At 58.2% G+C, this 23,870-nt stretch overlaps 5 protein-coding genes across 15 annotated transcripts; 4 read left to right on the forward strand and 1 right to left on the reverse strand.

Moving 5' to 3' along the window:
• The first annotated feature begins 445 nt into the window (after positions 1-445).
• On the forward strand, positions 446-1,934 carry Cimap1b (ciliary microtubule associated protein 1B). Of its 4 annotated transcripts, none has more exons than XM_077799270.1 (6): positions 446-586; positions 636-924; positions 1,169-1,273; positions 1,353-1,474; positions 1,564-1,704; positions 1,854-1,934. In XM_077799270.1, the coding sequence occupies exons 1-6, from the start codon at positions 446-448 to the stop codon at positions 1,932-1,934; spliced, it is 879 nt and encodes a 292-aa protein (XP_077655396.1). The 4 variants fall into 4 exon arrangements, with proteins under 4 accessions (XP_077655396.1, XP_077655397.1, XP_026269386.1 ...); XM_077799271.1 differs by having other exon boundaries at positions 446-554; positions 721-924; positions 1,564-1,728; XM_026413601.2 differs by having other exon boundaries at positions 446-554; positions 721-924.
• Positions 1,935-2,177: 243 nt separating this feature from the next.
• Tymp (thymidine phosphorylase) lies at positions 2,178-6,071 on the forward strand. 2 transcript variants are annotated; one of them, XM_026413567.2, is made up of 10 exons: positions 2,178-2,400; positions 2,591-2,814; positions 2,966-3,168; positions 3,592-3,690; positions 4,225-4,354; positions 4,592-4,710; positions 5,105-5,267; positions 5,360-5,590; positions 5,677-5,817; positions 5,914-6,071. In XM_026413567.2, exons 2-10 carry the CDS (start codon positions 2,601-2,603, stop codon positions 6,069-6,071), a joined length of 1,458 nt encoding a protein of 485 aa, XP_026269352.2. In that variant the 5' UTR covers positions 2,178-2,400; positions 2,591-2,600. The 2 variants fall into 2 exon arrangements, with proteins under 2 accessions (XP_026269352.2, XP_026269351.2); XM_026413566.2 differs by having other exon boundaries at positions 2,178-2,814.
• An 80-nt stretch (positions 6,072-6,151) lies between these two features.
• Positions 6,152-7,780, forward strand: Sco2 (synthesis of cytochrome C oxidase 2). Its single transcript, XM_026413568.2, has 2 exons — positions 6,152-6,403; positions 6,941-7,780. The coding sequence occupies exons 1-2, from the start codon at positions 6,318-6,320 to the stop codon at positions 7,734-7,736; spliced, it is 882 nt and encodes a 293-aa protein (XP_026269353.2). The 5' UTR covers positions 6,152-6,317; the 3' UTR covers positions 7,737-7,780.
• An 88-nt stretch (positions 7,781-7,868) lies between these two features.
• Ncaph2 (non-SMC condensin II complex subunit H2) lies at positions 7,869-19,330 on the reverse strand. 6 transcript variants are annotated; one of them, XM_026413563.2, is made up of 20 exons: positions 19,127-19,330; positions 14,014-14,115; positions 13,054-13,109; positions 12,859-12,943; positions 12,719-12,787; positions 12,530-12,609; positions 12,301-12,446; positions 11,843-11,926; positions 11,081-11,238; positions 10,078-10,149; positions 9,731-9,797; positions 9,491-9,598; positions 9,267-9,320; positions 9,070-9,140; positions 8,903-8,996; positions 8,748-8,816; positions 8,609-8,658; positions 8,422-8,523; positions 8,181-8,330; positions 7,869-8,112 (listed from the first exon to the last, which is right to left on the reverse strand). In XM_026413563.2, the coding sequence occupies exons 1-20, from the start codon at positions 19,232-19,234 to the stop codon at positions 7,972-7,974; spliced, it is 1,866 nt and encodes a 621-aa protein (XP_026269348.2). In that variant the 5' UTR covers positions 19,235-19,330; the 3' UTR covers positions 7,869-7,971. The 6 variants fall into 6 exon arrangements, with proteins under 6 accessions (XP_026269348.2, XP_026269346.2, XP_026269347.2 ...); XM_026413561.2 differs by having other exon boundaries at positions 8,609-8,664; XM_026413562.2 differs by having other exon boundaries at positions 8,748-8,819.
• A 311-nt stretch (positions 19,331-19,641) lies between these two features.
• On the forward strand, positions 19,642-23,870 carry Lmf2 (lipase maturation factor 2). 2 transcript variants are annotated; one of them, XM_026413533.2, is made up of 14 exons: positions 19,642-19,761; positions 20,314-20,567; positions 20,664-20,692; positions 20,800-21,014; positions 21,088-21,266; positions 21,409-21,550; positions 21,707-21,841; positions 21,912-22,017; positions 22,092-22,188; positions 22,264-22,446; positions 22,521-22,689; positions 22,762-22,873; positions 22,944-23,040; positions 23,122-23,870. In XM_026413533.2, exons 1-14 carry the CDS (start codon positions 19,668-19,670, stop codon positions 23,422-23,424), a joined length of 2,115 nt encoding a protein of 704 aa, XP_026269318.2. In that variant the 5' UTR covers positions 19,642-19,667; the 3' UTR covers positions 23,425-23,870. The 2 variants fall into 2 exon arrangements, with proteins under 2 accessions (XP_026269318.2, XP_026269319.2); XM_026413534.2 differs by having other exon boundaries at positions 22,947-23,040.

Here is a 23,870-nt window from a genome sequence, read left to right on the forward strand (position 1 = left end):
GCCTTCCCAAGCCGGGAGCCAGCACAGCAGGTCAGTGCATCTCGAGGCCTTCGCTCCTAGAACTGGTTCCTCTCCCCAGGACCCCTCCCCAGAACCTTCCCAAAGCCCTAAAATCTTCCGCCCCCGCCCGCCCAGGAATTGGGAATTCCCTTCCCGAGGTCGGGGTCTGAGCCGGGCCTGCGCGCGCACCCCCCCTACAGAAACCCGTCTGCAGGTCGGCGGCCGGAGATGCCCCTGAAGGTGGCTCGCGGCCCCAGGACCCGCCACGGGGCCGGGCCACCACTGTTTGTTTTCCGGGCGCCCGGGATACGGGGTGGGCCCCGCCCCCAGGGCTGCTCCGCCGCGGGGCCGGGTCGCGGGTTCCCCGCGAATTCGAGGTGGAGGGGCCGCGGCCGCCACCATCTGTCCACAGGTGCTGCCGGCTGTAGGCGCCCCCGCTCGCGTCATGGGCTCGGACTGCTGGGTGGGCCCTTGGCGGCCACACCGGCCCCGTGGCCCCATCGCGGCGCTCTATAGAGGACCCGGGCCCAAATACAAGCTGCCGCCGAACACCGGTAGCAGGGGCCGGCGCCGGGGAGGGCGAGGGGCGTCCGGGCGGGTTTGCGTCTGGGCTGCGGTGGTGGTCCCACCCGGAGCACGGGGGCAGAGTCGGTGCAGGGGAGGTTGACCGTGCTGGGAGAGGGCGGGGGGCGGCCCGGTTGATGCTGGGACGTTCCGCAGGCTACATCCTGCACGACCCCTCGCGGCCCCGCGCCCCCGCCTACACCTTCGGTGCGCGCTTCCCCACGCAGCAGTCAACCTGCGGCCCCGGGCCCAGCCACCTGGTGCCCTCCCGCATGACCGTGCGCGGCCCGGACAGCGCCCCCGCCTACTCCATCTGTGGCCGCCTGCGGCACTCTGCGCCCTTCCGCACTCCCGGACCGGGTCAGGACCCCTGGGACCCTGCTCTCCCCAACGCCTCCGGGGAGGCGCACCTGGGAACCTCCCCACCTGAACCCCGAGACCCCCTCTAGACCCTAACATCGTATATTCCGGATCTCAAAGTCCAGAACCCCAAGCCCCACAAGGCTGTGACAAATTGTGGTTCCGATTCCCCAATTCCAAGACCCTAACCCGGCTCCATCAGACCCCTACCCAGTTCTGGCCCACACCTTGGTCTGTCCCCCAGGGAGGTATTTCCCAGAACGAGCCGGGAATGCGACGTACCCCAGTGCGCCTCGACATACCATTGCTTCCCGAAACTGGGGGGTCCACGCGGAGCCGCAGAGTCCAGGTGAGACCTGAAAGGCCCCGCCCCGGGACCGCCCGCACGCGAGCAGACCGCAGTGACTGACCCCTGGCGGCTCCTTCAGGTCCCGGCGCCTACACGGTGCCCTCGCTCTTGGGCCCGCGCGTCATCGGCAAAGTCTCGGCCCCAACTTATTCCATCTACGGCCGCACCAGAGTGGGCAGCTGCTTTGAAGACCTCAGCAAGGTGCGAGGAGGGCCGCGGGCCCAGCGCAGCGAGAGGTCCAGAGGGTCAGAGGTGCGCGGGGAACCCAGCACTCACTTTGCCTCCCACAGACGCCGGGCCCCTGCGCCTACCACGTGGTGAACCCCGGGGTCTACAAGACCCGGGCCCCCCAGTTCACGATGCTGGCACGGACTTCGTTCCCCCAAGACAGCACCCTGAAGCCCGGACCCGCAGCCTACAACGTGGACCAGGTGGTCTGGAGTTCAGGGTCAAGGGTCAGGGGCAAGGGATGAGGATCCCCAGTCGAGGGTATGGGTCAGGGTTCAGAGAGAACAAGGCTCCTCGCGCGAAGCCGTACGCCCCCGGCTCCGCGAGGTCAGCGACGTCTTCTGGCCCGCAGCACCGGAAGCCTCGCGGCTGGACCTTCGGGATCCGGCATTCGGACTACCTGGCCCCAATGGTGACCAACGTGGACGACTGACCCGCGGGCGGGGTGGGGGCACAGGCCCACCGCAGTGCGCTTAAAGCTTCCGGAGTCAGCCACGTGTCCGCCTCTCTCTTTGTGCACGGGCGGGGTCAGGGCGGGAGCGTCGAAGTCTGTTGGAGAGCTGGAGAGGGGTGTCCCCGCCGCACAGTGCCGGGAACTGGGCGGAGCCCGACAGAAACCGGGCGAGGCCCACTCCCGAGCCTCGAGGTCCCGGAAGCCCGGCATTTGTCAGGCAATTCGCGGACTGGCCGCAGGCTGCGAGCAAGGCTACTGGCCAGATCCTACCAGCTGTGCCTGCGGTCCTTGGGCCGCTCTGGGTGATTGCCGACCTGCCCCTGCTGGTGGCCAGTGGCCAGGTGTGCACGGCACCTGCAGTCTCGACCCCGTGGCCCAGGGTGACGTGGGGTGGAACCCGACCAGACTCCGGAACAGGACGGGCGAGGGCCGCAGTACGGAATAGGTATGGGCCAGGGTCACGTTGTGGGAGCGAAAAGTGGAAGCCAGACGCAGTCGTGGAACCCAAGGGTGGACACCAGAGACACATACAGGAGCCGAGTCGGGTCAAGGGCAGGGGGTCGCAGGGACGTGGATGGAGGGGAGGGGAGGGAGGGCGTTGGCCTGGGCGATATATGGTTCTGGCCTCCCCGCAGGCCCAGAGCAATGGCAGCCCCAGGAACTGCAGCCCCACCAACCCCAGTCGCACCAGGTGATGGTTTGCTGGGAGGACGGGGGGGACCTCCTGACTCCATGCCCGGGGCCAAGCAGCTCCCAGTGCTGATCCGCAGGAAGCGAGATGGAGGCCGCTTAAGTGAGGAGGACATCAAGGGCTTCATCAGTGCTGTGGTGGAGGGGAGTGCACAGGGGACACAGATTGGTATGTGGGGAGAGCCAAATACCCCAATTCCCACTTAAACTCTGGCCCCCACAACCCCATAGACCGCCTCTCCCCAGGGATGCCACAGCATCCCATCACTGACCTCAAAATACGATTCTGTGGGGACATCCCCTCTTGTGTTCACATCCAGGGGCCATGCTGATGGCCATCCGGCTGCAAGGCATGGATCTGGAGGAGACCTCTGCGTTGACCCAGGCAATGGCCAGGTCTGGGGAACAGCTGCAGTGGCCAGAGGCCTGGCACCAGCAGCTTGTAGACAAACATTCCACAGGGGGAGTGGGAGACAAGGTCAGCCTGATCCTGGCACCTGCCCTGGCCGCGTGTGGCTGCAAGGTTAGAGACTACTTCCTCTCCAAAACCTTGACTCAGTCAGCAATGGGGCCACCCTCACTTCCCAACCTCAACTCTGGTCTGAAGACAGAACCCAGGCTTGTCCCTGCCAGCCCTCAGTATGGAACTGGGTTCCGCCTTAAGCCACAGCAACAGAAAACAGCCCCTGCTTCCCTGTAGGGAGAGGGTCCTGAAAGAGCGAGCTAGGTACTACTTTCTCTCTGTGCTCAGACTTATCTCCAGGAATGGTTACCACCTTCTCCCTCACTGACATCTGTACTCCCCCTCCTGGCCAGGACAGTTATTTTCCATTTTCAGCTGGGTTAATTCCAGCTAAAGTCTATCTAGGGAAGGTGAGGAAACACTTTTGAGTGAGTGGTGAGGGGGACCGTGCAGGTGAACTCAGCCAACATCCTTGCCTGCCAGGTGCCAATGATCAGTGGACGTGGCCTGGGGCACACAGGGGGCACCCTGGACAAGCTGGAGTCTATTCCTGGGTTCAATGTCATCCAGAGCCCACAACAGGTACAGGCAGGCCACTGACTTTTTATCTGGATTGATGGAGATCTTAGCCATAATCATGGAAGGGTTATTTATCAGAGTCATTAATGGGAATACTGAGTATTCAAAGGTCACTGATAGTCATTGGGCATGGGTCAGGGTGGAGGGAACTTTGACCAGGATCATCACTGCGGACTTGGTCAAAACCACTGTTGGGGCCGGGCATGGTGGCGCATGAGGCTGGGGAGAGAGAGGAGGATGGCTAGTTCAAAGCCAGCCTCAGTAAGAGTGAGGCACTAGCAACTCACTGAGACCCTTTCGCTAAATAAAATACAAAAGGCTGGGGATGTGGCTCAGTGGTCCAGTGCCTTGGTTTCAAAAAAAAAAAAAAAATCACTGATGGACTACTAATTTACAGCTATACACTGATCATCTTTGTCAGGTCACAGAGCAGAGCCACTGCTGAGAATCTAGAGTCATCCATAGGTCACTGTCACTGAACAGGGCCAATAGGATCCTTCATCAGAGGCCACTGGGGGGGGGGGGTGTCTTGACTAGATGCAAGTGCTGTTGGAGCAAGTGGGCTGCTGTATTGTGGGTCAAAGCAAGGAGCTGGTTCCTGCAGATGGAATCCTGTATGCTGTACGAGATGTGACAGCCACTGTGGATAGCCTGCCACTCATCACAGGTGACCTGACTCAACTCCAGGGACAGCTCTCTGCCTATCGGGGTTATGACCCCTATCTCTGACCTCACAGTCAAGGTCCTCTTATGAGGAGGACCCTAGTGAGAATACCTGACCACAGATTCATGAGGGTGACCTGATGCTTAAGGCACTAGGCATTGCCACCCCATCCTAGGGGCCAGCCTCTCCTCACCCCAGAGTCAGTGTCACCTGGAGTGATATCTCTGCCTCCCCCAACAGCCTCCATCCTCAGTAAAAAGGTGGTGGAAGGGCTCTCTGCCCTGGTGATAGACGTTAAGTTTGGTGGCGCTGCAGTCTTCCCAGACCAGGAGAAAGCTCGGGAATTGGCAAGAGCACTGGTGAGCCCCTGCACACGCTGGGCCAGTGTAAACCCAAAGAAGCCCCTGCCCCCGTGGGCCCCAACTCCTTACACCCTCACTCGCCTCTGCCCACTCAGCAGTCCACCCCTCCCTCCTTTACCCGCCACCAGCCTTTACTGACGGAGGCTTAGTCTTACGCCTTTAGAAAATCTCCAGGTTGCCCCTCCACCCCACGCCAGACTCAAGATGCTTCTGACACCCACAGCTGCGGATTGGCATAGTACTTCTGGTCCCCACCCCAAGCCCTCTCCGACCTCATTCTGAGGGTCTGGCCACCCAGGGTACTTCCGGAGCTGGAATTTGATGATGCAAGATTGGGGTGGAGGCCCCACGGGGTGCCAAGTAGAGTCCATACTGAGCCAAGGCTCTGCAGGTTGGCGTGGGGGCGGATCTGGGGCTTCGGGTGGCAGCAGCCCTGACGGCCATGGATAACCCTCTGGGTCGCAACGTGGGCCATACCCTGGAAGTGGAGGAAGCGCTGCTCTGCCTGGATGGCACGGGGCCACCGGACCTGCGGGACCTGGTCACTAGACTCGGTAAGGGAAGCGGTTGAGGTTGGGGACTGCAGAGCCGCCCTACCGGACGCCCAGGCCCTACGGCACCTAAAACTCGCCCTACCGACTGGCAGGGGGTGTCCTGTTGTGGCTCAGTGGACATGCGGGTAGCTCGGCCCAGGGCACCGCCCGGATCGCTACGGCACTGGACGACGGCTCCGCGCGGCGCCGCTTCGAGCAGATGCTTGTAGCACAGGGCGTGGACTCGAACCTGGCCCGATCACTGTGCTCCGGGACCCCGGCGCAGCGTCGTCAGTTGCTGCCCCACGCCAGGGAGCAAGAGGAGTTACACGCGCCTGCGGACGGTGAGCGCCAGGGACCCGGGCCCCCAACTCGCTCCCAACCCGGGTCCCTCCTGAGGCTGCCAGACGCTTTCACTCTCTTCCCGCAGGCACCGTGGAGAGCGTCCAAGCGCTGCCACTAGCGCTCGTGCTGCACGAGCTCGGGGCCGGACGCAGCCGTGCAGGGGAGCCAATCCGCCTGGGCGTGGGCGCCGAGCTGTTGGTGGACGTGGGTCAAAGCCTGAGCCGAGGTGAGTACCACCCGGGACTCCAGGCCACGTCGTCTTCCCCGCCCCTTCCGGGTGCGTCCTCCCGCCCCGGAAGTCCTGACCGTCCTCGCCTGGCAGGGACGCCCTGGCTCCGCGTGCATCTGGACGGCCCTGCGCTGAGCGATTCGCAGCGCCGAGCACTGCAGGCAGCGCTTGTGCTGTCTGATCGCGCGCCCTTCACGGCCCCCTCGCCCTTTGCGGAGCTGATCCTGCCACCCACCGCCGCGCAGCCTTGAAGCCCGACAGCCTCCGAGCCAAGTACGTGCAGGGGCGGGCCGGGCCGCACGTGACCTCGAAGCATGCGCCGTGGTGGCGAGCCGCGACCGCGCTGCTTCCGGGGTTGATGCCCGGGGCGCGGTGCGGGCCTCGGAGTAGTGGTGGTCCCGGCTGTACCGGCGCTGTTTTTCCAAGGCTTTCCGGCCGCCTTCCCGAGGGGCCGAACCTGGGGACACTAGGACCGAGGCGGCCCCAGGCACCGTCTCATGTCCTTGGGGATTTTCTGGAGGGCAAGCTCCGTGCTCTATCCCTGCAGCCACCCGTTTGGGTGTGGGGGCCCAGCCTTCGCCAGGCAAGGACTGTAGGGGTAGCAGGGAGGTGCGTGTGGGACCTCCAGGAGAGCGCATACGTCGTCTGCCAGCTGAGGTTAAGTCCGGCAGTGCAGGTTTTCTGCTGAGCCTGGGAGGAGACCGGAGAGCCACCGTTGAAGTAGCCCTTGAGGTGACCGGCTGGAGAGGGCTACTTCCGTCAAGAAGTAGATTTATTGCAGATATATTTGCTTGCAGTGCCCCTGTTAAGCAGGACAAGAGGCTCACAGAAGTGAATGCTGGGCTGGGCTTTGCAGGTGCAGGTACAGGGCAGGATGAGGTAACGAGATCGAGGCTACTAGGCTGAAGGGACAGGAGGGACTGTTGTGAAACTGGCCATATGTGGACTTTGGTGCCACTTAAGCTGGAGCTTGAGGTTTCAAAGGTGGACAAGTTTGGAGCTCCAGCGAGCAGGTGCAGGAGGCTGGCAAGCCAGAGTAGGAGGCAGGTCTCCAGGGATGGGGCCCCAGGCACCTTTTGGTGCCCTCTTTCTGGGGCCTAACATCTTTGCTTTCTTTCAGGAGGATCAGGTCCATGCTGTTGCTGGCTCGGGGGCCGAAGGCCAAGGCTTGGCTTTGGCTTTGTCAGCTTAGGCCACCAGTACCCCCTATGACTCCTGGAAATGAAGCTCTGCACATGAGGCCCCAGCGGCACTTCTCGTGGCAGGGCCCACCTCAAGGCCCTAGGCTTCGAACCAGGCTGCTCATCACTGCCCTATTTGGGGCTGGGCTGGGTGGGGCCTGGCTGGCTGCCAGGGCTGAGAAGGAACAGCGGAGGCAGCAACAGCGGACAGAAGCCCTGCGCCAGGCTGCTGTGGGTCAGGGCGACTTCAGCCTATTGGACCACCAAGGCCTGACTCGCTGCAAGGCCGACTTCCGGGGCCAGTGGGTGCTGATGTACTTTGGCTTCACACACTGCCCAGACATCTGCCCAGATGAGCTGGAGAAGCTGGTACAGGTGGTACAACAGCTGGAAGCCAAGCCTGGACTGCCCCCTGTGCAGCCCATCTTCATTACTGTGGACCCTGAGCGGGATGATGTGGCAGCTATGGCCCGATATGTGCAAGACTTCCACCCAAGACTGCTGGGTCTAACGGGCTCTGTTGAGCAGGTGGCCCAGGCTAGCCGCAGCTACCGTGTGTACTACAGTGCTGGCCCCAAGGATGAGGACCAGGACTACATTGTTGACCACTCCATTGCTATCTACTTGCTAAACCCTGATGGCCTCTTCACAGACTACTATGGTAGGGGCAGGTCCGCTGAGCAGATTGCAGACAGTGTGCAGCGGCACATGGCTGCCTTTCGCAGTGTCCTCTGAACCACTGCAGCCTAGGCCCATCATTAAACCACACTTCTAAGTTGTGTGTGTGTGATCTGTGCCAGCAATCCACAGGAAGCCAGGCAGCTCCACAGACTAGATAATTTCAGTGGGTTTTGTTTTAAGGGTAGGTGAGATGGCAACACAACTTTTATTAGGCTGGGCCAGCCAGGAGGCAGAAGCAAGCTCTCAGCACACAGGGAGAACTGGCCCACCCTCCCATCACAGCTTCTGCTTAGGGCTGGGCCATGGAGGGAGCTGTGTAGGTCTGGAAGCGCTTGTGGGCTCGCTGGTGAGTGAGCAGTCTCAGAGACATGGTGTCCACAGCTGCTTCCAGCCCTGGCTGTTGGCTGATCTCCACCGTGTAGTCATTGGCCTGCAGGGGCAAGCCATCAGCAAGGTTTGGGGACCATCTTCCCCACCCATGAGACCCGAGGCACTCACCAGCTGCAGGGAGGCCAGCATGGAGCGACACACCTCAAAGGCAGGTTGGCCTGCCACCAGCTCTGCAAAGGGACACCACTCGTTGAGCTGGGGGAATCGTGAGATCACCTGGTCCCCGTACGTGTGGATATCAAAGGGCACATGCTGCTCCTGCATGGGGGAGGGGCGTGTTGGTGACAGAGAAGGACAAAGCGTGGGCAGAGCTCAGGCAGGAAGCTCCAGTCCTCAAGAACTGCCTCACCTGCTCCAGGAGCAGGGGTTGGATGGTGTCTTCCCAGTCCCTGATGCGCTGGCTCAGCTCTGTCTCCTGGACAAACTTCTGGGAGTTGGCGATGAAGAGCTCCTGGGGGGGACCGTAGGGACTTCCATCTTGTGTGCAGGGACCTGAGGCTTCCTCACCCGACTCCCTGCCTCTGACCCAAGCCTACCACATTCCTTCGAACCAGCTCCTCGTAGCTCAGGGACTCTGGCATGGCCTCTGCCTCTGAGAAGGGCCGTCGGTGAGTTGCTGCAGCTGTGGTGCTGCCGTGCCCTCCCCTCCAACAGCTCCCGTTCCCTCAGACGTACCCAAGTCAGCAGCCTCCCCAGGCTTTGCCTCCTCGGGCTCCACATACTCTTCAGGTTCCAGAAAGTCGTCTGCTGGGACACAGGAGAGACCACCACAGGCAGGAAGTCAGCTGGTTCTACTGATGAGCCCCACCCCAGAGCCAGCAAGCACCCACCTGTTGCCCCCAGGTCTTCCAAGGACTCCTCCAGGCGGTCATCCTCTGCAGGCCACAGGCCCTCTTCAGCCCTAGGCAGCCACCGCTCAGTTATCTGTTCAGAGAGAGCATCTGTGAGGGTACTGTCCTCTTCCATCAGGGACCCCCTCAGCCACACAGGTACTCGCCTCCCGCCTCTGCAATGTCCGGAGGGTCTCCAGCTGCTCCTTCACATGCTTCCAGTACAGAACCTCCATGTCTACAGACAAAAGCTTTGTGAGGGGCTCCCCTGTCCTGTCCAGGCTCATTCCAGACCACCCCCAGCCTTGGGTGACCCTGGTCAGGTAGAAGGCAAAGTAAGGTTGCACATGGGGCCTTGCCTCACCTGCAAAAGTTGGGCCTTTTCTCCGGGGCCTCCTGCTGTCAGCGTGGTCAGCATCTGTGAGGAAACTTGGTCAGCAAGAACCAGGCCAAGGCCTGGACCTCCCCATCAGCTAGGGATTGCCAACAGCATTAGGAAAAGATTGCTGGTCCTCCTTTCTCCAGCAGCCCTGACCTGGCCCCAGCACCCAGGGGCAAGGTGTCCCACCCAGCCCACCATGTACTCACAGGTGGCCAGGTACCACTGGTGGAAGTCCTGTAGCTTAGCAGTGGCTTTCCTCTTGCGCTTCTGTCCTGGAGCCTCTTCCACACAAGGGGGCACAGAGTACGGCCTGCCTGGGGTCAGGCTGGGGCTGTCTCAAGAGCAGCCATGGGACTGGGGTCCAAAGCCCACCCCCACCCTACTACCCCAGACCCCAGCACGCTGGGGAAAAAGAGCCTGAGTGGAGGTGTCCCCCACCCAGTTACCTTTCTTAAAGGGCTTGGAGTCCAAGGAGTCAAAGGGGTCTAGGCTCTGCCAAGGGTCTGGGGTCTCCTGAGCACAGAGCACAAGCAGATGCTGGGGGCGGTTAGGGCTGCACACCCTTCTTCCCAAGCCCAACACCAAGTGCATGACAGCCCAGGGAGAGGCTGCCCGCTCAACCCAGGGTCAGTATGACACCTGAGGCAGGGGAAAGGGGCCCAGCCTGCGGGAGGGGGGACGTCAATTTCTGGAAGCAAGCCAATTCCTCAAGAGTAAAGCCAGGAAGGGAATTGAAGGGCCACAGGAGCAGAGGCGTGACAGGGAGTCCTGCAGCTCACTCCCTGCCCCTCACCTTTAGCCGGGACATGGGGTCCGGGGCTCGCTCCCGCTCCCGCAACATGTACCTCCTGGTCAGGACGGCACTCTGCAAAGAAGGAGCCCACAGGTACCCTGACCTGCACCTGTCCATACAAGATGCTGGATGCCCCAGCAGCTCTGCCCTGGGGTCCATGACAAGAACTCTGCAGGGACCCTCTTCGGGTCCCATCGTTCAAGGACTAAAAACAACCCTAAGAAAAACTCTAGAACATCCCAACTAGCCATCACAGAAGAACTTTTCTTTTTTCAAAATATAAAACTAAATATGGAATATGACAAACATCCATGTTAACATTCCCTCCCATCTATGTCGGGTTGGTTTAAGCTTTTTTTTTTTTTTTAGTTGTAGATTGTCAAAAGCTTTATTTTATTCAGTTATTTTTATGTGGTGCTGAAGATTGAACCCAGTGCCTCATCCGTGAGAGGAAGGCGCTCTGCCACTGAGCCACAATCCCAGCCCCTGGTTTGAGCTTTTTGTTGCTGGACTGATTTGTGATGCTGGGGACTAAACCCAGGGCCCCAGGGATGCTAAGCAAGTGCTTTCCTGGAGCCACACAGCACACTGTTTTTTCGGGGTTTTTTTGTTGTTGTTTTAATTTAGAGATAAAAAGAAAAGAAATCCTTCTTTCGAAGGGGACAGATTCACCCCACAGGAATGGAGGGAGGCAGCAGAGGCCTCTGGAACCATTCCCTCTGGCCAGCCTGACCTCAGGTACTGTGAGCTCCATGGGGTTCAGACCACTGACTAGCAGCCCACCCCTGAGGAGCAGCAGCTGCTCCACTCAAGGAGAAGGACACAGAAGCTGCCATGAAAAGGCTAGCTGCGGGGTGAGTCTAAGACAGGAAAGCTCCTAGGCAGAGTCCCCAACTGGCCAGATGTATGCAAAGCAGACAGCAGGGAAAGACCAAAAGACCAATATGGGAACCACCATATTGTGCTGTGCTCCCTGTGTGAGGGACTGCCCCAGGGGCCCTACCTGGTGGGGGCTCCTGGGCTCCTCAGGCTCCACCGTGGCCTTGGGGGCTCTGGCCTCTGGGAGTTCTACTGCGTCAACCACTACCGCCGCTGCCTCCGCCACCTCCTCCTCCTCCTCCTCCCCTCCACTGCTGGGCGCTAGGCCTTCTGGAGCGGTGCCTGGGCAGGCAGCAAGAAATCTGTCAGCCCCAGGGGATCCTGGAGCCCAGAGAGCAGACAGGGCTGCCCTTGGTGGAAGCCCAGGTAAACCTAACAGGACACTCCCTCTGCTCAGCGTCACTCCCTGCACATGGAGGATCGGGCAGGCCTTACACTCTGTCACACTAGTGTCTTTGTTTGGCTCGTTTCTTTTTTTTCTTTTTTGTGGTTCTGGAGATTAAACCCAGGGTCAGGGTGGTTTTGAACTTACAACCCTCCTGCCTCACTCTCCTGAGTAGCTGGGATTATAGGCATGGCCACCACACCCATCAGTTCATCTTCTTGGCAAACCTTCCTCTTTATGTGCTGCCACCTATGTCTGTCCAGTGAAGGCCAGGAAGGCAGTCCAAGGGCAGTTGCTGAGGCTCCATGAGGCCGGGGGCTCTCGAGCTCTCCAAGGCTGTGCCTGCTCCCCCTACACCTCACCCCTCACAAGCTGCTGAGCCAGGGACAGGCACGGCAAGCTGGGGAAGCTGAGAGCAGCCCATTTGGGGTCCTGTCCACATCCCTGCCTCCTTGGTCCCTTCCTCAGCCCTGCCAGTCCACCAAGGAGATCTACTCTCACCTGGCTGCTGGGAGAAGTCAAGCACAGTGACAGGATTCCGGCACCCCGAGACGTCCATTGGCTGCTCCTCGGCCCTCCTGGCATCTGGGAGGCAGGAGTTAGACAGAGGTCAGCACCCCCTATGTTCCACCTCATAAGGTCCCTACCTGATGCCCAATGAGCCCCTCTACAGGGGCAGCAGCAGGCAGAGCCCAGCACGCCCCAGGCCTCAGGCTGGGGAGAGGAGTGGGTGTCATATCCCAGGACTGAAACTAGCTGGTCCCTCACTGGCTGGCCACTGAGGCACAGTGAAGGTGGGAGAAATGGATGAGCTTCAGCCAAGCCACCCAGTGGAGCAGGAGCCTGGGAGGAGGCAGCTCCCAAGAACAGAACTGGTGGGAACAGGGGAACCAACAGGAGTCCCTGAAAGACCCTCTACTCCTTCCCTCCTACCAAGCACCCAACACCCAAGCCCTTACCCTTCTGGTTTCTTGGTATGGGGCACGTGCCCACAGGCTCTATGGGGCACATGCCCATTGGCTCTAGCATGAAGGCCCCTCTGGGGTGAGGGGTGCACGTGTTCATCCTGAAATCCTTCCGGCTGGCCAGGACCTCACCCTGGTGGCTGTGTTGGCAAAAACACACCCACTAAAGAGGCCCTTCTTGGGTAGGCCTCTCCCCCTCCCCAAGCTGGGCTCAGGCCCATACCTGTACAGAGGGCTGCTGTTCTTCTCCACTTCATCAGGGGCCACCAGGGCCATGGGCAAGAGAGGCACAATAAGTAGCTCCTGCATGAAGGCCAGCATCAAGTGTGGGCCCTGAATGCCTTGAGCTCTTAGGCAAGGACCCACACAGAGCATTCCAGATAACCCCCCACCCAGAGAGCAAGGCACTCACACTGGGCACCTGGTCGTTCTTCAGATCTACATTAGCACGGGAGTCAGGGAAGTCGTCCAGCGATAGGAACTGTGGAGACAGCAAGAGTGCATAGAGTGCAGCTCAGACGCCACAGGGCAGGGGTCACCAATCCCACTCACCTCATCCTCTGCCTCCTGGGGGGCCTCCAAGCTGGTGGTCCCATTGGCCCCATCTTCCTGCGCTGAGGACAGCTGCTTGGCTCGCCTGGGAGAGAAGAGCACCTCATGGGTGTCCTGGGGGCTGCAGGGCCTTGAGCTGCACCCGCAGTGTGGAAGTGCTGGCCACTGCCTCCCGGCTCCACCTCTACCACTCACCTCTTGCCAGAGATGAAATCGAGAGCCTGGTAGACCAGCGAGTAGAGGTACTCCACCTGGCAGCCAGAGGCCAGCAGTAAGGACAAGTTAAGGAGGCACCACCCACAACAGCCCACGGCCCTCCCACTCCAAGGCCTGGCCATCATCTCCAAGCCTCCAGCATGAGTCCTGCCAATTTTGCCACCAAAAATAATTCTCAAGTCAAACTAGTAGTCTTACCAGCATTACCCCAACAGCCAAGGCTGCGTGCTTCTCTCCTGTCTCTGTTTTCCATCAAGCAGCAAGCATGGCCTCAATGAGTGGCACAACCACATCCCGAGGGGTGCCCCACACAGCCCTGGTTGGCAGGCCCCACAAATCAGGCCCCTCGCACAGGCATCTGCTACTCTTTTGCCCACAGGCTCCTGCCAGCTCCTCCATCCTAGAAGCCTGTGGGCCTCTGACAGCCCATCAGAAATCAAGCCACAGTGGGCTACCTGACAGATCATTCCCCTAGCTTCTTGTCTGTCTCCTCCATAGAACGCTCTTACCACTAGGGTGAGGGCTGGAGTTTTTCGAAATGCTGATGATGAAGCACTTTCAGGTGAGAGGCAGGGGAAGCAGAGTGCATGCGTACCCTCGCCACCTCTGTGCTGCTGCAAGTGTGCACAAGGGAAGACAGAACCCACAGCGCACACAACCCTCTCTTTCTGGTAGTGACAGTTTGTTTATTTTTTGCTAGAGACTGAACCCAGGGCTTCATGCATGTTTAGCAAGCACTCTACCCTGAGCTACACCCTCAGGTCCAATGTACCATTTTAAACCCAAGATCATCCTTTGGTATTAAAATATGTGAATGAGTCAGGGGTGAGGCCTATGGTGCTATCAGGGCAGGTTACAGACAGGATGAGCACTGTTCCCTGTCCCAGCAAGAAAACTGACCACAGGACACTTGCCACCAAAGAACCCCGCAGGGCCCACCTTCTTACTGTAGACACAGGCTGAGCCCTGGATCAGCAGTGCAGCCTCGATGAAGTTCATTGTGGTTTTGCCTTCGTCAAAAGAAATACAGATCTGGTCCAGCTGCAAGAAACAACACCAGTGCCAAGGAAGCCAGGGCCCAGTCTGTGCCCATTCTGCCCAGGGAAGCCCTACCCACCACCGGCCATAGCCCAACAGCTCCAGCTCTGCTCTGATCCCGTCAGCTGTCTCTGGGTGTTCCCAGAGAGGAGAGACATGTCTTGTGATTCCCTATTTCCTGCATCCTCTAAGACCTGATGTTTTAGGAGAGGGAGGCCCCCAAAGACCGCCCTGACCACAGCAGTTCCCTCAGACAACATGCCCACGAGCATCAGGGCCAACTCAGATGGACCTCAGCAGGAAGACTCCTTACCCTGAGGGAAGGAAAAGAACCTCAGGGTGAACACAACAGAAACAAATGTTAGGGTCTCCATCCTCTGAGCAGAGACCTTGACAAATAGGTCCAGTGAGGCATTCTCTTTCTTTTGCAACTCCCTGAGTCCCCTGAGCCTCGGCTCCTGCATCCCTCTAAACACCACAGTCCAAGGGGCTCCATCCTCAGCCCTCTCCTCCCATGGCATACCTGCCAATGCACCCGTTTGTCCACCCCATGCTACCATACGGCTACTCATGCTGACACATGGCTACCATCCATATGTCAACAGTTCCCCGCCCATCTCTAGACCAGCTTTCTCCAAGAACTTGGCCTCATTAGAGATTGGACCAGGGCCTCACACATGCCAGACTCTACCACTGAGCTGCACCTCAGTGCCCCCACATTTCATCTCCACATTTAACTCAGGATCTTCCCCAAGAAGCAGGCCCCTCTACCACGCTGCTCCCACCAACACTCAAAGCCCCTTCCTATTCCTGCCCTCTGGTTTTGCTTTTCCTTCTGCCAGGAATGCCTGGCTCTAAATGTCCCTGTGTAAACTCCCCTGCAGGGGCCTGCTTGCCACCCATCATCAGTGATTTGTTGGTGTGTGGTACTGGGGATTGAACCCAGATGCACTCTACCACTGAGCCCATTTTATTTTTTATTTTGAGACAGTCACTAAGTTGCCCAGGCTGGCCTTGAACTTGCAATCCTCCTGTCTCAGCTCCTGACCGCAACCCGGCTGGGCACAGAATCACAAGCCATTCAAGCAGGAACAAAGTTTTATTTTTAAAAAGGCCGCCAGTGCCCCGTGTGTGTGCGCCCTGCTAGCAAGCTGGTCCACACACGTGTGTCGTCTACCGGACCTCCCCCCCACCTCCCCCAGAAATTCCCTCCTACTATCCTTCCCCAACCAATGGGAACTCTCCGGGAGTTCCGTAACATGAGTCCATGAGTCCCATAGCAGGCCGAGGTGAACAGCAGGAGTCCAATTTCCATATGAATGTAAATCTTAACATAATCATATCATCTCAATGGCTAGCTGGCAGTCACCTAAACCAAAGGTGCCATGAATCATAATACTTTTGCTATGGCTCCTAGCAGTAGGAGTCACCATGGCTGGACCTGTCAGTGTTATCTTTTTGCACTACTTTCAAGTCTCTTCTTCCTTAGTGAACTGTGGACAGCATCAGGTAATTTCAGCCTTCCATTTAGTGCCCAATGCTGGTGCCAAGTAAATATCTGATGAACTAAAGAAGTGGTAATATGAGAGCTAAGCCTGAAAAAACGGATAGAAACTCACCAGGCAGGTGAAAGCATAGGACTTCTGAAAGAGCAATCCCCTGCCCATGAAAAGGCAGTCAGCAGAGACAGGATACAACTGTTCAGGAAAATGCACATCACACAAACATGGCCAAAGTGTAGGCTGCGCTGGCAAGAGAGCTAAGATGCTGGGCACTGTGCTGAACAAGGAAGGGGAATGATCTGCAAGGGCGTCACCAAGGGGAGCTAATTCCTGAAGGATAAAAGAAATTTGGGGGGTGGGGTGCAAGAGCACCAGTCTACAGAAGTGTGAGAGCTGCAGAGTGCCCTGCCCTGAAGAAAGGATGTACAGAGCGCCAAGCTAGGGCCCTTCCCTTTGAAGACCCCCCCAGCCCAGCCAGCTCACTTGCTACAGGAATATCACATTCCAACAATCTTCTCATGACTCCAGGTTGGATTTCTCACCTAAACCCTTACATCCAATTGCTTTCTTCAATCATTCAGATGTTTTAACCAGATTCACAATAAACATGCCCACACTGAATTCTAGGCAGCACCCAACTCACCACCCAGAAACTCAGGGTCTCAGCAGCTTTCTTCCCCTGCCCACGTCCCTGACAAATCCAGGCTGCCCTCCAATCAGCTGTTGCCCAGGCCCAGGTTCAACCTCTGCACTGACAGGACTCCGCCCACCTCTCACATCCCTGAATTTACTCTCATCACTCCACCACACAACCCTAATGGCTTTGTGCTACTCTTACGAAAAAGCCCCCAATCCTAACCAGAGCCCCTAAGGCAGGCTCCCATGCTTGCCATTTCCCTCTCTAGGCCCTGGTCCTTCCCTGCTGGCCCACAACAGCACATGGGCCCACTTTCAGGACCTCCACTGAGCCAACCATCTTCCCACCTCAACTTTCAAACACTGTGTCCCTCTGCATGGAACATTCTTCAGCTCACCATGAGGAAGCAACTCCTTTAACCCAAACACAATTAGGTCTCCATCACACCCTTCCCATAACCCTAAACCCTTCTTTCAAACCTGGCATCACTTTGTAGACTACCCAGGTTGCAGTGGGAAGTGAATGTGCTCTGTCCACTATCACCTGTGACTTTGGGCACACAACTTCTCTCTCTAGTGCCTGCATGAGTAGTTTTTGTAAGGATTATGTGAATTTATCTGTGTGAAACAACAACAGTACTTGACCCAAGTATGCACCAAGTGTCTGATATTAATGACTCTGTGTTGCTACTGCCTTAGGTCCCAGCCATCTGTCAAAGTACAAGGCCTACCAAAGCACAGATTGTTTGCTTTGCTCACCATTATTTTTGCAGAGTTTTGGTTCTTGTCACACAATGGACATTCAGCAACAATAAATACATAAGTAGATAAGAGAATATAACATCATAACGTGTTAGGAAAAAAAATCTGATAATTGTATGGAAAACAAAAGCAGCACTCCGAGGAAACCAGAGGTCAGGAAATCAGGCCCTCCAGGACAGAGAGGGTCTGGCAGAGCAGTCATGAAGCAGGAGGGAAGGTGAACAAGCCAGGAAATATTCTTATCAAGTATCCCCACGGACCCTGCTTGATGTGGAAACCTAAATCCACCAGGCACAGTTCTCTGAATTTTCTTAGCAGACTGTATTGAAGCAGAGATGGTCAATCATCAGATCACAGGTTCACTTAATAAACATTTATTCCACACCTACTATATGCCAAGCACTCTACTAAGCAGAAGAGAGTATATACATAATCCCTGCCCTTGCAGAATTTAACACTAGGTTGAGAGAGGCCAAAACAAGTAGATAAGTAGGAAATGTGATAAACATTCCAAAGTACACAAGTACTATGACAAGAGTTGGAACTATTTTAGTCACGTATACAGTGACCAGCTGATATTTAAGCTAAAACATAAAGGATGAAAAGGACTTTATCATAAAAGAATATTCTCCAGTGCAAACAAAGTATACGGACCCCAGCCAAGAATGAGTATGGAGAAACAGGCTGACTTGGTTCAACTGAACAAGGCAGAGAACAGCTTGAGATGAGGCTAAAACAGTGAGCACAGCCAGACTCACAAGAGGAAATCTGGATTTACTCTAAGTGCAATGGAAAGCCACTGAAGGGTTTTAGGCTGAGCAGTGCTTTGGCATGATTTTAATTTTTGAGTGACACCTGCTTCTGGGTGGAGCATGGACTGGATGGGGCCAAACATGGAGATAGAGAATCCAGATTGGAAAATGAAAAAATGAAGCACTCCACTTTAAATAAGTTAAAACTGAGATGCTCACATCCTAGTGGGTGTCAAGAGAGCAGCTAGATACAAAGAGAGAGAGAGAGAGAGAAAGAGATTGTGTGTGTATGTGTGTGTGTTGGCCAGGAATGGTGGCCTACACCTGTAATCCCAGCAACTGGGTAGGTTGAGGCAAGACAATTGCAAGTTCAAGGCCAGCCTTAGCAACTTAGCATGGCCCTAAGGACTTAGTGAGACCCTGTCTCAAAATAACACACACAAAAAGGGCTGGGGATATGGCTCAGTGGTTAAGCAACCCTGGGTTCAATCCCCCATCACCAAATAAATAAATAAATAAAAGATCTGGGACCAAGCCATAAATCTGGGAGATGTCCTCATAAGTCACCTATACGGAAAAAAACATCACAGATAACAGTAGAGAGACTGTTTAAGGGAAAGAGGGCTCCACCCTGAGGAGCTCAAAACTTAGGATAGAAGACAAAAAAATAGGCAGAGAAATAGGAAGAAAATCATGGCACCACTATTTCAAGAAGGAAGGAGTGGTCAACCCAACAAATGCTGGTGAGCTGAATAAACTGACACATCTAATATCCTTTGGATTTAGTAGGATGGAGGTCACTACTGATGAAGACAAGAAATTTGTAAGTAACACTGTAGTGGACGCGGAGTAAAAGAAAAGTGCAACACTAGACAACAGCTCTTCAGAGAGGTTTAGACACAATTGTCAAATATGGAAGGAATTAATTACTGATAGGATCGAACAGCATGCTAGCTTGCAACAGGTTTGAACGTCCAAAACAAGAAATCCCTCTCACAGCATGTAGCTCAGTGGCAGAAGTGCTTGCCTAGCATGTGTGAGGCCCTCGGTTCGATCCCCAGTACCTCAAAAAAAAAAGGGGAAAAGCCCTCCTACATAGCGATCCAGATCCCTCATCACACACATGCACACGATAGCTGAACGAAGACGACGATGCAGTGGAGACCAATGCTGGTCACCAGCCCATCTCACGGCAACGTCAGCTCCAGGCTTCCCCCGTAAGGGATGGTGTCAAGAAGAGCTGGAGCTGGGGCAAAGAAGGGGGCCGAGGACGAGCGGCAGAGCCGGACGGCCGCAGCCTTAGAGGCAGCCGGGCCGCCGCAGGCCCCGCGCGCCGCGCCCGCGCCCACCTCGCCGCCTCACCTCCTCTAGATACTCGCCCAGCTGGGCCGCCACGTCCACCTCCCAGTTCTTGGTGAGGTCGCGGATGGGCTGCAAGAGGTGGGCGAAGCGCGCCTCCACGTCCTCCATGTCCAGGAGGGGCCGGGCGGCCGGGGAGCGCAGGGCTGGCTTCAGAAAGCGCTCTCGGCCTCAGCCCGCCACTGGTTCTGGCGCCATTTTGCTGTTCCCGCCCAGGAAGTACGTAAGCTCAGTGCCTCGCGCGTACCTATGACGTGCACAGGTCCCTGACTTCTGAACCAACCCCAAGTCAAAGGGCCCTGGAAAAGGGGCGGGGCGCTCTGGGAACCATCCGGGGCGGGGCTTGCAGCTGCCGGGAGCCGGACACGAAGCCGAAGCTGACTAGTGGGGCGGGGCGGGGCCGCGGGGCGGGGCTACAAGAATGGGGTTGGGCCTGGGGCGGGGTCTTAGGGGCGGGGTCATGGGATGGGGCGGGGCCTGGGGCGGGGCCTGGGGCGGGGTCGTAGGAACCGCGGGCAGCTCTCCAGCCGGTCGCGTAGCGGACATGGCGGGCTCCCGGCTCCCGCGGCAGCTCTTCCTCCAGGGTGTGGCCGGCGTCTTTATGTTCGCCTTCGCTTCCCTCTACACGCAGATCCCGGGTGAGGGCGCCGTGGATAGGACAACACCCCCCAACCTGTGCGCGGGTCCCCGTGTGGTCACATACCCCGCCACTCCGCATTCGTGCGGTCTGGGGCGAGAGTGAGTCTAGGCCTTGATGTCGCGGTGCGTGACCGCGGTTCGTGTCCCGCGAGCCGCGGGGACGTGGCGGTAGGAAGATGTGCGATGGCTCGTTTCCCTGCAGAGTTCGAGTTCTCACCTGGGGTGGGGGTAGAACCCCAGGGAGGGTGGGAAACAGATTTCCTCCCAGACCTGGTGGGGCAGGTAGGAGAGCTGTTGGGCAGAAGATGCTGACCCTGGGAGTCGGGCAGTCCTCCTGGACCCAGGGTGGGTATCAACAGGTTCTGTCCTGGGGCGGGGCGTCTTGAGGGATTGTAGGCCATTTCTACAGGGAGGGGGAAATCTGTAGACCCTGAGGGGTATCTGCAGACCCTACAGTGGGATGGGGGATACCTGCAGACCCTGGCTCAGGTAAATTTGGCAGGGGCCGCAGTGAGTAGCCCCTGAGTAGCCCTGAAACTGCCCTCCCACAGGCCTCTATGGCCCTGAGGGCATTCTGCCTGCTCGGAGGATGCTTCGGCCACAGGGCAAGGGACACTGGCAGCAACTGTGGGAGACACCAACACTGCTGTGGGAGGCACCAAGGCTGGGGCTGGACACAGCCCAGGGCCTAGAACTGCTGAGCCTGTTAGGCACAGTGCTGGCCCTGGGTGCCCTGCTTCTGCGTCCACTGCGCCACCCCCTCGTCTATCTGCTGCTCTGGGCTGCTTACCTGTCAGCCTGCCAGGCAAGTAGGACCCTGATCTCTTCATCCCCTTCCCACTCCCCCCTCTACCTACTGGAGGACAGACACATCTACCCCCTGACAGCCCTCTCCCTGCAGGTGGGCCAGGTGTTCTTCTATTTCCAGTGGTGAGTGACTCTGGGGCAGGGCTGCTGGAGGCTGGGTCGGAGTTGATTGCCTTTCCCCCAAGACCCTTGAGGGGAGGGACCCTTGGTGCCATTTCCTCTCCCTGTAGGGATTCCCTGCTGCTGGAAACAGGCTTCCTGGCTGTGCTGGTGGCCCCGCTGAGGCAGTTCCCCAACCGTAAGCAGGCCCAGGGTGGGCCGACAGGGGCCTTGCCCCATGAAAGCCTTCCCTTCTGGCTCGTGCGCTGGCTGCTGTTTCGCCTCATGTTTGCCTCGGGTGTGGTCAAGCTGACCAGCCGCTGCCCCACGTGGTGGGGACTTACTGGTGAGGGTCCCGGCCTGAACCTGGGGTGGTCTGGGGTTCTTTCTAGCCCTGACCACCTGCTTGTCCTCTGTAGCCCTCACCTACCACTATGAGACACAGTGCCTGCCCACACCTGCTGCCTGGCTTGCCCACCACCTGCCCGTCTGGCTGCACAAGCTCAGCGTGGTAGCCACGTTCCTCATTGAGATCGCCGTGCCCCCTCTGTTCTTCGCTCCCATTCGCCGCCTGCGCTTGGCCACCTTCTACGCTCAGGTGGGTAAGAGACAAAGCATGGCTTTCTTTAGTACTGATCAGGGGTCCCTCTTGGGATAGGGCAGTGCTGGGAGACAGGCAGCCTGGCAGCTGGTCTGGAGATTTCGGGTAGGGGGCCGCTGTGAGTGCAGACCCTTCTTAGGTGCTGTTACAAGTCCTCATCATCATCACTGGCAACTACAACTTCTTTAACCTGCTGACCCTGGTGCTCACCACTGCCCTCCTGGATGACCAGCACCTGACTGCTGAGCCTGGTCTTGGCCGCTGTAAGAAGACACCCACCTGTGAGTGTCAGCCTGTTCAGAAGCCCACCATCCTCACCCACACTGTCCTCCCAGAGTGTGTCTTTCCCTCCAGCATCCCATGCAGTGCCCCTGCTTTAGCTCCACCCTAGTCCCCTGCTAGAGACACTAGCCAACCTGTAACTGTCCTGCCCACAGCCTGGCCCAAGGCCCTGCTTACCACTCTATCCCTGCTGCTGGAACTGGCTGTCTATGGACTGCTGGCCTATGGCACTGTGCACTACTTTGGCCTAGAGGTTGACTGGCAGGAGCACGCCATCCACTCCAGAACCAGTGAGTGCTGGATGGGGGGGCCAGGGGCAGGGCGTGGGCCAACCTTCCTCACACTCGCCTTCTTTGGTAGCTTTCACCTTCCACCAGTTCTCCCAGTGGCTGAAGACAGTGACCCTGCCCACTGTGTGGCTGGGGGTGGCCTCCCTGGCCTGGGAGCTGCTGACTGCCCTCTGGAGGTAGGTTCTTGAGTGTAGGGGAGTCGGGGAGCTTCCTGGACGGGCCTGAATACACTTGGGCTCCCTGTCCTCAGGTGGACCCAGGTGCGGGGGTGGCTGCCGAAGCTCCGTGCTGCTATCCAGCTTTCCATCTTGGGTGCTGCCACAGTGGCCTTGTTCTTGATCAGCCTGGTGAGTAGCATTATGGGGGAGTGGGGTTGGAGGGATCTGGGGGTAGCCCTGAGCATTTTGCCCACCTTTCTGCAGGTGCCCTACTCCTACGTGGAACCTGACACCCATGGGCGCCTCTGGACTGGAGCTCACCGCCTCTCTGGTGCTGTGGGACACCTGCAGCTCGCCAACTCATATGGCCTTTTCCGCCGGATGACTGGCCTGGGTGGGCGCCCTGAGGTGGTGCTGGAGGGCAGTTACAATGGACACCACTGGACGGTGAGCTTCCCACAGGTTGGGGGAATTAGGGGCCCAGTCTCACTGGCTCAGCTGACCATGGGCTCACCTGGCAGGAGATCGAGTTCATGTACAAGCCTGGGAATGTGAGCCGGCCGCCCCCTGTTGTGGTGCCCCACCAGCCACGCCTGGATTGGCAAATGTGGTTCGCAGCCCTGGGCCCACACACACACAGCCCCTGGTTCACCAGCCTGGTTCTCCGCCTGCTGCAGGGCAAGGAGCCAGGTGAGGGGGCAGGCTAGGGGAGCCACTGGAGGGGGTGCTGGCCCTCGTGCTGAGCACCTTCTCCCACCACAGTGATCCACCTGATCCAGAACAACATCACCAGGTACCCCTTTCACAAGCAGCCACCCACCTACATCCGAGCCCAGCGGTACAAGTACTGGTTCTCACAGCCTGGAGAGCAGAGGTGAGGCTGTGGTCCAGGGCGGGAGCCGGACCTGGGCTCCGGCCGTGTGCTGAAGATGCTCCTGTTGCAGCAGGTGGTGGCGTCGGCAGTGGGTGGAGGAGTTCTTCCCACCTGTGTCCCTGGGGGATCCAGCGCTGGAGACACTGCTCAGGCAGTTTGGGCTTCAGGTAGGAGGGTGTCCACCAGGCTGAGGGAGGTGGCAGAGGTAACCTCAATTCTCGAGGTCTTCCTCAATTCTTCTCCCACAGGACAAGAGCCCACCCCGGGCCCGCAACCCCAGCAGCGCCCTGGTTCAGGCCCTCCAGTGGGTGCGGACCCAGCTGTCTCCCATAGAGCCTCCCACCCTGCTCTGGGGGCTCCTAGGGGCCGTGGGGGCTGTCAGAGTCATGCAGGCCCTGCTAGTATCCCGGTCACTCAGATCCTCCCCCCCAGACAGAGGGGAGAAGCCCAAGCCAGCCCTCAAGAAGAACTCTGGAACTGCCTCCGAACAGGCCAGCCGAGCCACCAACAACTTCAGCAGCAGTTCCCGGCCTGCCCGGCAGAAAAAGTAGCTTCGTGTTCTCTCATCCACATATCCTCAGAGGGTTGGGTCCCTGCGGAGTTGTGACCTGCGGGACACGGCCCAGCCACCGTGCCTTAGCTGATCCTCCCAGGGCAGACACAGGCTGGGGTGCTGCCCACTGAGGTTGCTACCTTGAGAGCCACAGGTCCTCCAAGGCTACCACCTTCCTCCCCAGTCACTCCCCCACCCCTGTTGCCTGGGCTGTCGGCTTGGGAGGTGGACATGTAGCCCAGTGCTGGATCCTTCCTGGGACACTGAAGTCAGTGCGTGGAGGCCCTGCTCCTTCCCGGGGCCAGAGGGTCTGAGTCTGGAGCCCCTGACCCCAGTGCCCATGTGGAGGGATAAGGTGCACTCATTAAGGAGGAGAGCAGGGAGAGCAGCTGCCTGTGGTATCACCACACCAGCTGCCATCCTTCGATGCTCCCACCAATAAAG

The sequence above is a fragment of the Urocitellus parryii genome, chromosome 5 (assembly GCF_045843805.1).
Source record: "Urocitellus parryii isolate mUroPar1 chromosome 5, mUroPar1.hap1, whole genome shotgun sequence".
NCBI lineage: Eukaryota > Metazoa > Chordata > Mammalia > Rodentia > Sciuridae > Urocitellus > Urocitellus parryii.

Bases quoted from the DNA above. Each gene is read 5' to 3' on its own strand.
- Sco2 (XM_026413568.2), top strand. From the start codon at position 6,318: ATGTCCTTGGGGATTTTCTGGAGGGCAAGCTCCGTGCTCTATCCCTGC. The intron at 6,404-6,940 runs GCAAGGACTGTA...GCTTTCTTTCAG, and splicing joins GGGGGCCCAGCCTTCGCCAG to GAGGATCAGGTCCATGCTGT.
- Cimap1b (XM_077799270.1), top strand. From the start codon at position 446: ATGGGCTCGGACTGCTGGGTGGGCCCTTGGCGGCCACACCGGCCCCGT. The intron at 925-1,168 runs GTCAGGACCCCT...TCTGTCCCCCAG, and splicing joins CTTCCGCACTCCCGGACCGG to GGAGGTATTTCCCAGAACGA. The intron at 1,705-1,853 runs GTGGTCTGGAGT...TCTGGCCCGCAG, and splicing joins CAGCCTACAACGTGGACCAG to CACCGGAAGCCTCGCGGCTG.
- Ncaph2 (XM_026413560.2), bottom strand. From the start codon at position 19,234: ATGGAGGACGTGGAGGCGCGCTTCGCCCACCTCTTGCAGCCCATCCGC. The intron at 9,141-9,266 runs GTGAGGCAAGGC...TTTTGTCTGTAG, and splicing joins AAAAGGCCCAACTTTTGCAG to ACATGGAGGTTCTGTACTGG. The intron at 8,820-8,902 runs GTGGGTGCTTGC...CCTGTGTCCCAG, and splicing joins GGAAGACCTGGGGGCAACAG to CAGACGACTTTCTGGAACCT.
- Lmf2 (XM_026413533.2), top strand. From the start codon at position 19,668: ATGGCGGGCTCCCGGCTCCCGCGGCAGCTCTTCCTCCAGGGTGTGGCC. The intron at 21,551-21,706 runs GTGAGTGTCAGC...TCCTGCCCACAG, and splicing joins CTGTAAGAAGACACCCACCT to CCTGGCCCAAGGCCCTGCTT. The intron at 22,690-22,761 runs GTGAGGGGGCAG...CTCCCACCACAG, and splicing joins GCTGCAGGGCAAGGAGCCAG to TGATCCACCTGATCCAGAAC.
- Tymp (XM_026413566.2), top strand. From the start codon at position 2,403: ATGGGCCAGGGTCACGTTGTGGGAGCGAAAAGTGGAAGCCAGACGCAG. The intron at 4,711-5,104 runs GTGAGCCCCTGC...AAGGCTCTGCAG, and splicing joins GGGAATTGGCAAGAGCACTG to GTTGGCGTGGGGGCGGATCT. The intron at 5,591-5,676 runs GTGAGCGCCAGG...CTCTTCCCGCAG, and splicing joins GTTACACGCGCCTGCGGACG to GCACCGTGGAGAGCGTCCAA.